The following is a 14078-nucleotide window of genomic DNA, read 5'->3' on the forward strand; positions in this document are numbered from 1 at the left end:
GTGTGTACATAGCCTTAGGGACATGCAAATATCCAAGGAGGCTGCAGCTTTCCCCTTCAGTCTTAGCGCAATGGTAAAGACGGAAGGGGACCTCCCCAAAAAAGGTAAAAATGAATAAAAGAAAAACACATCTTTTTTACATTATGCAAAAGAGATAGTCATCCCTTTTATAGTGCTAAAAAATGTGATGATAAGACCATTTTAAGGTCCCTTCTCCACTAGTGCACTGCATTGGTGAAATAGCACTATTGGGAACCTCTTAATGCTACCCATGGCAATGCACAACACGTTTTGGTGCACTGGGTCCCCCATTGTTGTTGGCACCCCAAATACATCTTACCAATGCACTACAACCTGTCATGCGGTATGCTTTGAAACTGTGTGATTTGATGCGATGGGTAGCACATTCATGCAGATAGGCTGCTCTTATGTTGCACACATGCCAACATGGTGTATTTTTCACACCATAGTGGAATTGGGCACTAAGATTCTAATATTTATATTCCCCCATCTCCTAGATCGTAAGCTCTTCAGGGCAGGGTCCTCTGTTCCTGTGTCACTATCTGTATCTGTCTGTCATTTGCAACCCCATTTAATGTACAGCGCTGCGTAATATGTTGGCGCTATATAAATACTGTTTAACCACCTGACCGATAAGCCCGACCTTGGTACGGGCTAAAAAAAGTTACTATTTTCGATAACCCCGAACTTTTCTCCCTATAATAAAATCATCACTTACCTGGTCCCGCTGGTCATCCAGTGTCGTGTTCGTGTTCCAGCGTCGTCCTCCAGCGTCGATCTCCCTCTCCAGCGTCGGGTGCCTTCTCTGAGAACCAGCGGGACCAGGTAGAGGAGGAGGAGAAGATGCCGGCCGGCGGAGAAGAAAATACCGGCTGGCGGAGAAGAAGATCCCGGCCGGCGAAGAAGTAGATGCCGGCCGGCTTCTTACCTGGTCCCGCTGATCATCCAGCGTCGTTCCCCTTCCAGCGTCGGGTGCCTTCTAAGACAAGAAGCCGGCCGGTGGAGAAAAAAAAGCCGGCCGGCTTCTCCCTGCGTGCGTGTCCCTCAGCGATGACGTCGGCGCGTGTGCGGGAAATTCAAATTCAAACTCATTCAAACACATTTTGTATTGGATTGAATACAAACTCCTGTATCCAATCCAATACAAAATAATAGAAAATATATTTATGTGGTTTTGTCTATGGGTATGTGACGTTGGAGGTGTTTTAGAAAAATATATTAATATACAGTATACCGAATTATCGCATTTTCAGTATTTTTCATTTATTTATGTATTCTTGTTTAAGCTGATTTTTTGTGTCTTTTATTTAATTTTATTAAAAGTAATTTTTTTTTTTCATGCTTGTGTGTTTTTTATATTCATGATATCTACTAGAACCCTTGTTCGGACATATTTCTGTAAGTTACAGGTCTACAATTTAAAAAAAAAATTTCATGAAAACCTGTAACGCTTTTGGAACAGAAATCTAGACCTCATTGTAACACCCAGGTGGTTAATATTAATAATAACAATAATAATATTATTTATAGGATTTTAGTGGTTTAATGTTACATATGGTAGGAAGAACACAAATGCAGTTGTTTTTTTTTTCCTTCAATCTGTATAATTGATAAATATTTGTCAGTCCTATTAATAAATGATAGTTTGTACCAGAACTGATTATAGTTGGCTGTAATTTGCAGTAGGTGCAGAATCAGGATGGTCACATGATCTGACTCACTATAAATATATTTCATTCGCTCCACTCTGCACATTACGGAGAACATTTTTGCAATACTTTCACGAACTGTAGGAATTATTCAGCGGAACCAAATAAGGATAAACTCTCCCCATCCGCCGCTCTCCACAAAGGCATTTGGCATTTAACTGGACCTGAGGAATCATAAACACGACAGGCGGGGAAAGCCACGCCTATGTGTCAAATTTTTACGTCACATGGCCCGCCTTCAGCGATTCTATAGGCTGCCTGAGATCCCGGGAGCGCGTCCGTCCCGCCTAGTCCTGGCACAGCTTCACGTGGGTTGCTATGGCTATCAGACTCCACGCTTGACAGAGCGTCACACCCACACGAGGAAGACAATTCCTATTGGTTGAGGACGTCGTCTATTTTCCTACTGTCTACGACAGCCGCGCCCGCGGGGCTAGTGCTACTGTTGATTGGCTGAAAGTCGCAGGAGGGCGGGTGTGTATAAAGTACCTCACGGACTGAGCGGTACGCAGTAGTCGAGCAGCGCTTGAGGAGTTGTGAGGTAAAGTTGAAGGAAGGAGGAAACATGTCATCCAGCGGTCCGGCAGTCGGCATCGACCTGGGCACTACCTACTCCTGTGTGGGAGTCTTTCAGCATGGCAAGGTGGAAATTATTGCCAATGACCAGGGCAACCGCACCACCCCCAGCTATGTGGCCTTCACTGACACTGAAAGGCTGATAGGAGATGCTGCAAAGAACCAAGTGGCCCTGAACCCCAACAACACTGTGTTCGACGCCAAGCGGCTAATTGGTCGGCGTTTCGATGACCCCACGGTGCAGGCGGATATGAAGCATTGGCCTTTCACCGTGGTGAATGAAGGTGGGAAGCCCAAGGTGAGGGTGGAGTATAAGTGTGAGATGAAGACCTTCTTCCCGGAAGAGATCTCCTCCATGGTGCTGAACAAGATGAAAGAGATCGCAGAGGCCTACCTAGGTTGCCCGGTGCCCAATGCTGTGGTCACGGTGCCGGCCTACTTCAACGACTCGCAGCGACAGGCCACCAAGGACGCCGGCACCATCTCCGGCATCAACGTGCTGCGTATCATCAACGAGCCCACCGCTGCCGCCATCGCCTACGGCCTGGACAAGAAGGGTACCGGCGAGCGCAACGTGCTCATCTTCGATCTGGGCGGCGGCACCTTCGATGTGTCCGTGCTTACCATAGACGATGGCATCTTTGAAGTCAAGTCCACAGCCGGTGACACGCATCTGGGTGGCGAGGACTTCGATAACCGTATGGTCAACCACTTTGTGGAGGAGTTCAAGCGCAAGCACAAGAAAGACCTCAGTGGTAACAAGCGTGCCTTGCGACGCCTGCGGACGGCCTGTGAGCGTGCTAAGCGCACCCTCTCCTCCAGCACCCAGGCCAGCCTGGAAATCGACTCGCTGTATGAAGGCATTGACTTCTACACGTCCATCACCCGTGCCCGCTTTGAAGAGCTCAACGGCGACTTGTTTCGTGGCACACTTGAGCCGGTAGAGAAGGCGCTACGCGATGCCAAGCTAGACAAGGCCCAAATTAATGAGATTGTGCTGGTCGGAGGCTCCACTCGCATCCCTAAGATCCAGAAAATGCTGCAAGATTTCTTCAATGGCAAGGAGCTCAATAAGAGTATCAACCCTGACGAGGCGGTGGCATACGGGGCAGCAGTGCAGGCGGCCATCCTGATTGGGGACAAGTCTGAGAAGGTGCAGGATCTCCTCCTGCTCGATGTGGCACCCCTATCGCTGGGCATAGAGACCGCTGGTGGAGTGATGACGGCGCTCATCAAAAGGAACACCACCATCCCTACCAAGCAGACGCAGACCTTCACCACCTACTCAGACAACCAGTCCAGCGTGCTGATCCAGGTGTACGAAGGAGAGAGGTCCATGACCAAGGACAACAACCTGCTGGGCAAGTTTGACCTGACCGGGATCCCTCCAGCACCCAGAGGGGTGCCGCAGATTGAGGTAAGGTGTCAGGACGCGTTGGTGCATGCTGATACACATGTGCAGCTTGCATGATCTTTCCCTGTGATCAGCCCATGTAGCAGAATGCATGGCAGTGTGTCCACTGGTCATCTTAGCCACATAAATGATGGCACGGATGTCATGCTGTAGGTAAGATTCTGTGATCTGTCATCTTTGATGAGTCTGATTTATCAAAGCTCTCCAAGACTGGGGAAGATTGACTGTCATGGGAGAACCCGGGTGATCCAGAAAACCTAGATCTGGTCCAAGATTAAAAACATTTGCCAACGATCTACAAATGATTTTTAAGAAATCCAGCCTAGGTTTACTGGATCACCCAGGTTCTCCCATGATAGTCTATGGTCCTGGAGAGCTTTAATAAATCAGGTGAGCTGACTTGGACGTGAGCCCGATACAAGTTTCTTTGTACGATGAAAAATCCAATATAACATTAACTTATCCAAGGGAGCAAACTGACTCCTAATGCCATGTTCATTGGTATTGAAGCTCCGAATGTAATCCGTGCAGCAGGTTCTGCTAAATAGAAGGTGGGGGAGGGCTGCTAATGTGGGATTTGTAAACTTTTCTCTATATAAAGAATTGTCTTTGCTGCATTTGTTTGTTAGAGCAGACTTTTTTCACCTTTTTTTCACAGGGTAACCCTTGAAAGAAGTTTCAGTTCTTTAAAGAACCCCCTTTATATTTATCATATACATAGCCTACAGTATATTACTGAGGGGGTCAGTGGGAAGAATTCCTCTTATATTGCTGGCTATTGGAGGGAATGTCACCCTTACAGATAGCCATTGTGTCACGAAAACTGATCTGCTCATTGCTCAAGGAAGCCCCAGCAACTTCTGGAGTAACCTTGCGTGGTTCATTGAGTTGGTGAATGTTATTAATATTACACAGTATTTATATAGCACCAACATATTACGCAGAGCTGTACAAAGTCCATAGTCATGTCACTAGCTGTCCCATGGTTCTCACATTCTAATGTCCCTACCATATTCATATGTCTTTTAATACAGTCTAAGGTCAATTTTGGAGGAAGCCAATTAACCTCACTGCATGTTTTTGGAATGTGGGTGGAATCCGGAATACCCGGAGGAAACACAAGCAAACACAGGGAGAACATACAAACTCAGATAGTGCAGATAGTGCCCTTGGCCCAGATTCGATCCTGGGATCCAGTGTGCTAACCACTGAGCCACCGTGCTGCCCAGTGTTATCAGAATGCATAGCAACGTGTCTGGGAATTAGCCCTATTTACTTATGGGGTGGTGTGGGAAATTACAGAATGTTATGTTCCCTTTTATTCATAGAACCTGATTTTATAAATGTGAAGCTAAGTGATCAGAAATGTGTCTTCACTCCAAATATCTAATCATGCAAAGATGCAGCTTTTATATTCATCTGAATGCTTCCAGTGAGTCCACTTCGTCTCTCTTCACTCTTAGTAAATAGAGCGTTTTTCACCTTTGTAGAATCTAAGATGATGCCATGGTGTGTAAGTTTCTTTTTGTTTTAATACCTCAGAAGATTAGGTTTGGCAGTTGTGGGCAGCAATCACTGTCTCCCACCAAGCAGTCATGGCCGTACCCCACCTGTTTGGATTCCATTTTTTTTTCTTTTCCTGTCGCAAAGATTCCACAGGAAATGAGAAAAAATCTCTCCAAAGTGAACACAATTTTTATTCTAAAAAGTTTTTTTAAATCAGGTGTTCCCATTTGAGGTTTTGTCCTCTCCTATTGCTCTGATGATAACTAAAGATATTGGATTTTTCTTTCTGGTGATGCTGCTCACCAGGACAAATAAAAACAGGGAAATCTCCCCAGTAGGCTGCAGACAACCCCCATTCATTCTCTATGAAGGCTTGCTACATAAACCATTTCACCTGTGAGTATTGTTTGGTGTGAGTAAGCAATACTGGCAGCTTCACTTTCTCCTTGATATCATGAATTCTACTAAAGGTAATTACATGTAATCTAGTCTAGTAACCTAGAGCACCATTGTTTATAACAAATGAACATACCTTCTTCCCAAAAAGTTTTGGTGTGGCCATGTGACATCACAGGCCTCTTCTTCCAGCAGGGGCGGGGCAGTGGTGGACATAACTATATAAATCCTGTTTATTATTAGTAGTAATAATAATAAGAGCCATAAGTGGGCCCTGTGCAGAACTGACTTGAACACCCCTACTGAAGTGACTCCAGGCCCCTGTTGGAGGGTCAGGGGCCCTCTTGCAGTGCACACTTTGATCCTCTCAATGTCTGCCTCTGGGTGGGGGCTTCCTAAATGTTCCAGAATGATCCTCTCAGCAAAAGCTGGGCAAAAGGTTCTACAAGAGCTTGATGCTTCTAAAAATTCACTGGGTGACTTATTTTCATAGACAAATATTTTGGAGAGCAGAAAAATGAAACTGAATAAATTGTTTCCCATATAAACCAATACATTTTTTTTTTTTTGAGAATGTTAGCTGAAACCACATTTTAGGGCCACAGACTCCATTTGTAATTGGAAACCCAGCAACCATCAGATTTATATAGAGAGGAAACTAAAAAAAACTGATTTTCATTACCATTAATTATATAAATTCATCTGATAATTATTTTGATTTCTACACGTTAATAGAGTTAGAGCTAATAGTGTAATCTTTTCTATGCTCAAAGCTTTTTAAGTGTCTGTAAAGCCAAAGTTTGAAGCAGACCTCCGATTTCATCATAAAAAAGTAAAACAGCATGAAAGATTATTCACACCTCCAGCTTACCTGATGAGAATGCATAGCACCTATCTATTACTCCCAACTAGCACAGTAAGGGTCACACAGCCCCTTCTTGCCCCTTGCACTGTGGTTTATAAGCCCTTCAGTAGTTACAGAGTGTAGTGACCGAAGTGACATGTTATTCAGCTGCTGCGTGTCAATGAATATCTATCAATTAGCAATATTTCCCTATTACTTCAATAATGCAGCACTATACTGTAGGCGCTGAACAATTAGGAGCACTCCCCTGTCACTACCCACAGAATCACAATAAACAACTAGAGTCTGAAAGAATCATGGGATATGTGGTTTAGGAAACAATGTCTGGCTACAGATTAGGAGATCTTTCTGGTGCCTGGGGATAGGTAGAAGGGTTGAAGAATTTTTATGGGGATAAATGCATCTAATGTGGACTTTACATTTGCAAGTGCAATTTGCATCTGTGCTCCAGTTTTCTGTTATAAAGACCAGTCATTGCTGCTTGCTGTGCTTGTGCAGGGTGACTGGTCTTGTGCCCGCTCCCCCTGTAGTTTTCTGCAGACCTGTGGTGGATGAACAAGCGGGTCCCTCCCATACTTTGTTTTCTGCCAGGCAGTGTGATAATATTACTGCAAATTTTACTATTATTATTACTTAATATCTGGCTGTGCAAATGCATGTGGTGCACATAAGCTGGATTCGAACTGGATAATGTTTAAATTAAATTTTTATTTATACTCATGGTTGATAATATTTTTTTATTCCAATGTCAGGGTTGCTTTAAACAACAACTATTCTATTTATATTTTTTATGCCAATCATTTTGTAAACCACTTTACATTTATAACATTATCATCATAAAAATACTATTGCTACTTTTAGCAGGATCATAATAGAGCAAAATATTATATTTTAAACTTTACTATATATATGTAAAAACATACATTTCAGTTCCAGCGATCAGCTGCAGTTAGGTGGGGCATGGATTATGATTATCCAGGATGAATGTAAAAACATTGTATTTAAAAAAAATCATTTGAAGAAAGTAATGCCAACATTCTGCTACATTTTACAGTTATTTATAGGTAAGTGTTTAATTGAAGTTACAATTACAATTTTTTAGCTCATTTTTTTCAGAGTTCTGTCATTTTGTTTGAAAGAAGTCCACCAACATGAAGTGGTTCAACTGTATGATTTGAACTTCAATGTATAAGGTTGGAAGTTCCCCCTCATAGGCGACAAACAGCAGCAATCCCATCCAGCTGTTTAACAGAATTGGGGAATGAACAATTCCTGTAAATGATAATTGTGATTTAAAGCACAATCCGAAGCAGAGAAACAGAGAATCCGAAGTAGAGAAAACTGTCTTGGGAACCTAAGTAACCTAAATGTAATGAATTTCAAATTTGCCCCATAACTGTAAGTCGTACACTGTTATATGTACCCCCAGCCCCCTCAGTTGTATCACCCCCTCTAATATCTGTTGCTAAGAGAAGTAAATTTACAATGTAAACTCAAGGGATGGACATTTCATTTGTATGGAGGAATTTTCCTAATGTGGACTGTGACTAATACAGATAAAGCCTGTCAATCCTAGAGGCATTGCATTCATTTTAGTCATACATGTAGGAGATATTTCAGCTGTGTCTGAACTCTTGTGAGCTGAATACAGTACATCTTATATCTGTTGTACAGCCGAATCCAGATCTTCAAAATCTAGCCCTACCCCCCATGCCATGGTAGTATTACCTATCTCATGTAAAACAAATAAGAGAATATGCATGGATACTGGGATTCCCTACAAAGTGTTGCAGGAAAGTAGGTAGTTCCTATCAACTCATGCCGTGTTCTTATGTAAGATAAATAGGAGAATATGAATGTATAGTGAGATTCTTCAAAAATGGTCCAGGTAGGACCTATCAACTCCTGCTGTGTTTGTATGTAAGATAAATTAGAGAATATGAGAAGATGGTCCAGGTAGGTAGGTAGGATCAATTGTTGAACTTATTGACATATGCAAGAAAGTTGCTTTGTAAATTTACATTACAGTAGGAAAAGACAGCTTGCCCAATCCATAGTATGATCATGTTATGGCTGCAGTGTTCTATAGGTGGCCTTCACATGAGTATGAGACGAAGAGGACCATCAAATCTGTGAAGATTCTCATCAAAAACATAGTTTAAACCCATTCTATGGCAAATATTACCTCTTACCTTCCATCCTATCTATCCCTCTCACTCATCTAAATCCACCATGAATATATTCTTGGAATGGTATTCTGTCATGAAATTAGGCTGCCTTTGCTGAGCACTTGGAGTCTTGGGAGGTAGGGCAGAATAATTTTACACCAGGTTTATTTTATGATCTGTTCTCTATGATCTGACCTGTATATAATTCTAACATTTCAGTTTGTTTTCTCTTTTAAAGGTAACATTTGATATTGATGCAAACGGTATCCTGAATGTAACAGCGGTGGACAAGAGTACAGGCAAAGAAAACAAAATCACCATCACCAATGACAAAGGTAGACTGAGCAAAGAGGACATTGACCGCATGGTGAACGATGCTGAGAAGTACAAGGCAGAGGATGAGGCGAACCGTGATAGGGTGTCTGCTAAGAATGGGTTAGAATCTTATGTCTACAACGTCAAGCAGACCGTTGAAGATGAGAAGCTGAAGGGTAAGTTGAGTGACCAGGACAAAGAGAAGATTTTGTCCAAGTGCAAATCAGTCCTGGATTGGCTAGAAAAGAACCAGATGGCTGAGAAAGAGGAGTTTGAGCATAATCAAAAAGAACTGGAGAAAGTGTGCAATCCAATCATGACCAAGCTTTACCAAGGTGGAGCTCCTAATCCAGGAGCTGCTGGGGGGGCTGCAGGTGGTGGAGCAGGAGGTCCCACCATTGAGGAAGTGGATTAGGTTTTCCAAGCACTGTACATCCTCATAATGTACTGGCAAAGTTTGCAAAAAGAAACACAATGGGTAATATGTGCATGTAAAACACATTTATTCATGGAATGATTTTAACCTTTTAGATCTCAGGCCAGTACATGTTCATTTTAAAATAGTTCAGACAACGGTTAGAAGTTAACACTTTAATTGCTGGAAAGAGTTGCTGATGCAGTTTTAAAGTTTACCATAGAGTAAGAACTGTTTGTTGAGTTGCTGTCAGATGAAGGTTGATCATTACTGACCAGTCTTTTGGTGGATTCAGTGTCTGTACTTAGTGTAAACCTTTCCATCTTTCTGATAATGGAACACTGAAAGTTCATTTAGGTATCACAAGAACTATTAACCTGTAAGAAGCAAAAAGCTTCAGCAATGGCAACCTTTTAATTTAAATCATTTTACTGTACCTGGAGGGACCCACGTGTACTCCGTCCATTTGGGTTGATGAATGGACATACCTTTAGGAGCTAATGTTATGGCAGATGAGGCCGTAGCGAGAGAGAACATTCAAGAACATTTAACAGGCACCTCTTGGTACTTACCCTAACGCATGATCTTTTGCTTTACATTGTCAGAAATGTTGACAAAATCATTAAATAAAAAAAAAACTTGCTATGTTTAAATTCAAGCTGTCTAGTTTAATTACAAACCCCAAAGACAACTTACTAATATTAAATATATCAGAGGCTTAATATAGCTCATGGAGGTCACATCATCTCTAATCTGACTCACACCCTATTGTTCGTTTATATATGTCCCTCCATGAATATGTATCCAAAGGTCTGACAGCAGCCATTTTGTTCAGTTCGTTAATTAAGAAAGAAAAATTTTAGAAAAAAATGTAACTAGGCAGAATTTCCGGTGTGATCTTCCTTTAGGAAAGATGCCAGCTTTTGCTTTTTGCAAAGGGAATTGGGAATCTTGGTGTGAAAGGCTTAGCTTATGCCCGCTCTACACGTTTCTACATTATTCTTTACATGTTCAAATTTCCAATCCTATATTCAATAAATATATTTTCTTCAGCATGTCAGTGGTGTTTTATTCTCTAAAAGACATCGTATTGGACATTCTTTTAGTGATACAGCTAAATATTTTGAAGAAATGCCATCTGCCACCTGAAGAAGGCTGCATTATAATATGCTGAGGTGCATTTCATCATTTTTGTGTCTATTGGAATCATCCACCTTGCTTCAGAGGAACCAGCACAGTCATATCCAAGTAACACTACCTCAAATTCAAGCATTCTAAATTCCGATCCTTTTACTATAGAGGTGCTCAGCTTACATCGAGGAGTCCTTGAGCACTACATTTGTGGCCCTTGTATTGTTACCCAAGATACTGAAATAACCCTCTGCACACTGCTCTACTGCACCTTTACATATTTCCTGCACATCTTTCCATACAAATAGAGATTGTTGGTTCATATTTATATTGCAATATATGTTCATGCTGGCCAGCTCACTTTGAGTGATTATGGTCATGCCCCTTTATCACCTAAAGTATTATATACTGTATATGTAAGCTATTTAGATTTGAGCATACACTTCTGTCCATTTCCATTGCATTATGCAGGTAAGTTACTGGATCTGATTCTGTAGCTTTCCCCCAATTGTAAATGGGGTCTGACCAGAGAAGGACCAGTTAATAAAGTTTGGCAAATGTGTACAGCAAAATATGCAAAGCAAGAGTTGCTGTTTTATGCAGAATTTTGCTTCAGCTATGTACATATAGCCGCATGCAGAAGGTTTAGCATGCCCACTGTTAACATTGGGAGTCTCACTCCTGTCGTGTTATATATCTGTCAGCTATTTGAATTTGTGCAGAGACATCTCTCTATTTCTGTTGTCACATCATTTGTATTTCTGCATTGATAGAACAGAGAACAAAAGCTTTTGCAACAAAGCACCATTGTACTAAAAACTTAGTGTTATTGTTTATATACTTGGCACAGCTAGGACTGTAGACTGGTTCAAAAGCTGTAAGTGCTAATGAACATACCTTTTGGTTCATTGTACAATGTGTACCTCATGCATGGGTCCAAATCATCTGTAATAACCAAGCTTATTCCAGATTTGATTCATTTTAACATATAATATCAAAGTATCCCAAGAAAAAGTATTATCTACATTTCAAGCTAAACTCAAGGCTTGCACAGTTGTATGGGCTCCTCTCCTGGAAAACAATTGCTTAGTTGGATTTCATCGCAACACTGTGAGCTTCTCATAATGTGTATTAGAAGCAAGCCAGAGAGAGCCGCCTCATTTCCTAGCTGGAGAACATTCAGCATCATCTAGGTCCTTCCTCCCCAGCCCGACCCACCTCTTTCATTACTGGATTTAGATTCTTTCAAATATATTGGCCCAGCATTACATGTGATTGTTACTACAGATAAGTACAGCACCCTGCCAGACCCTTCCTCCAACCTTGATCAGTCTCCATTGCAACATAGTGACAGTTTAAAATAGGATATTTAATAAAATATACTTTCATTAACATGTTAATGAACGGGAAAAAAAGTTCTAAAAAAAAAAAAAAAAAACGATGGGGGCCATTAATACTCCATGTGATACCTTCATACAGTACTGGAACATTTTAGTGTTTAAAGAAGAACCCCAGCAGGCAACACTTTTTCCAGCTATGTGACCTGACGTTTTATCATGATACACAGCATTTATTAACCAAAATATATCCAGGTAATATTTACATCCACTTTTTAATATAAAGCAGTGAATATGACATGCACCAAACAGGTAGGTGAATTTTCCAGGTTCATGACTTTTAAATAAAAGTGATGGATTAGTAAATGATTGGTGAAAGTCACTTTCATAAGTTTATAAATATGTCCCTAATGCTAGCCATGTACCGGTAATCTGGAATTTTCAATCCATTTGACAAAAAGGTTAAATCATTCAAAAAAAGAGATTTTCTTTTGATCATTTTAATCAACATTTTGGGGTTGATTGCACAATAAACAGGCAAGGCATTTTTTCTATCAAATTGGTTTTATTTTAATTAAGATTTCATTATAGAACAAGTAGTATAGTAGGAGTAGTCATTCCCAAAGCATCGCTCTATATGTCAATCAAGGATACCATCAAGAGAAAACCGCATGTGTATGCCTTGTACAGGAAATTTGCATCAGAACTTTTTGTTTTCATTAATCAACAAAATTGCTTTAAAATTAATGCCGATATTATCCCAATATCTATATATTCTTTACACCAACATAATCCAAGACATGCAAGGCCATTCAATATACTAAAAATGTTTGCAATTTTATAAAGTTATCCTACAATATAATAATAAAGACCACTACTGCAGAAAAATATTGTATGTAGCTGCAGCAACAATTGCAGTGTTTAAAAAAAAAAAAGTATATAAAAAAAAAGGTATAAATATTTATTTCTTTTGAAAAGATCACCTTCGTTGCTGCAGCTATTAATGCTAAATACAATATTTTTCTATAGTAGCCATCTTTGATGTTGGTCCATCATTTATTTCCCAGCACATTCAGCTCTCAGATTTATCCCAGGCTGCATCCTGTGGCTCCAAATTGTCCCCCTCCTCTTAGAGGCGTCTACTATAGACAGCTTGCCAAGCAACCACACTATAAACAATGCAGTGACTGCAAATGGCCAGCCTTCTGAGAAGCCATGGAGATGGTAAGTTTGCTTTTCCTTCCTCCTTGCCACACCAGTATAATTTACAGAAGCTGTTCAGCATTACCTTAATGCCAGTAAGAATGTATGCGAATTCCAAATATCTGTGATGGCACTAGTAATAACATTACATTTCCTCATCTAGTATTTCACAAGGTTCATTATCACTAAATGAGTCTGAAAAAGTAGAACAAGACAATATGTTTTGCAAGCTTTGCATTGTGCTGCCGAGTTATAGGTCAACCATAGACTAATGGGAAATGCAAGTCAATAGGTAAGAAGTATTCTTTATTGTGCTACAACTTGGAGTGGAGTTTTTGAACTACGGTTCTTCCAAAGGTTGCTAGGGATTCCTTGAACAATGAGCAATTTGTGCCTTTCAGGTAAGTTACCACTGACACTAATGATCTTTTTGGCTATCTAAAAGATAACATTCCTTCCAATGGCTAGAAATATTCTTCTCACTGGCCAGGTTAATGTACTGGGAGTTATAGATATAGTAATTATAGCAGGGGTTCCCTAAGACCTAAAAATTCTTTTAAGGGTTAAAAGGTTCAAAAAGTCTGCTTTAAAACATTAATGTACCTAAAACAAAATGCTCTCCAATGTCTGTGCATATTGGCTGCCCTAGAAAACAAATCAAATAAAGGCAATGCATCTAGTGAGAATTAGCCTTTAGCTTAGTTTTGTATTGATATACTGTATACTGTCGCTGTTGAGGGGAATGTAACTCTTGTTGTGATTTTGTCTTTTTAAAAATAGGAGTAAAACCACCATCAGATTGTTATTTTGCTATTTGGATTCCATTTTTTTCCCTTCCTGTTGCAAAGATTCCACAGGAAATGAGGAGAAATCTCTCCAAAGTGAACACAGTTTTATCTTAGAGAGTTGTCTGAAGTCAGGGGCTCCCATTCAAGGTTTTGTCCTCCCCTTTTGTTCCGATGACAGGTAAAGATATTGGATTTTTCTTTTTGGTGATGGTGGTCACCAGGACAAATAAAAGA

The 14078-nt window shown here is 40.7% G+C and overlaps 2 protein-coding genes across 3 annotated transcripts in view; both read left to right on the forward strand.

The window, feature by feature from the left end:
• The first annotated feature begins 2226 nt into the window (after positions 1 to 2226).
• Positions 2227 to 10440, forward strand: HSPA2 (heat shock protein family A (Hsp70) member 2). Its single transcript, XM_072427526.1, has 2 exons — positions 2227 to 3723; positions 8894 to 10440. Exons 1-2 carry the CDS (start codon positions 2296 to 2298, stop codon positions 9383 to 9385), a joined length of 1920 nt encoding a protein of 639 aa, XP_072283627.1. The 5' UTR covers positions 2227 to 2295; the 3' UTR covers positions 9386 to 10440.
• Positions 10441 to 13040: 2600 nt separating this feature from the next.
• Positions 13041 to 14078, forward strand: part of PPP1R36 (protein phosphatase 1 regulatory subunit 36) — a 22722-nt gene continuing 21684 nt past the window's right edge. For both annotated transcript variants that reach the window (XM_072428402.1, XM_072428403.1), the window contains exon 1: positions 13041 to 13077. In XM_072428402.1, coding sequence (XP_072284503.1) covers positions 13069 to 13077 — 9 coding nt within the window. In that variant the 5' untranslated portion in view covers positions 13041 to 13068. The remainder of the gene's footprint in view (positions 13078 to 14078) is intronic.

This window comes from Pyxicephalus adspersus, chromosome 12 (assembly GCF_032062135.1).
Source record: "Pyxicephalus adspersus chromosome 12, UCB_Pads_2.0, whole genome shotgun sequence".
NCBI classification, from domain to species: domain Eukaryota; kingdom Metazoa; phylum Chordata; class Amphibia; order Anura; family Pyxicephalidae; genus Pyxicephalus; species Pyxicephalus adspersus.

What these genes read in the sequence shown, in the direction of transcription:
- HSPA2 (XM_072427526.1), top strand. Translation starts at nt 2,296, where the DNA reads ATGTCATCCAGCGGTCCGGCAGTCGGCATCGACCTGGGCACTACCTAC. An exon ending in GAGGGGTGCCGCAGATTGAG is followed by an intron (nt 3,724 to 8,893) that starts GTAAGGTGTCAG and finishes TCTCTTTTAAAG; the next exon opens with GTAACATTTGATATTGATGC.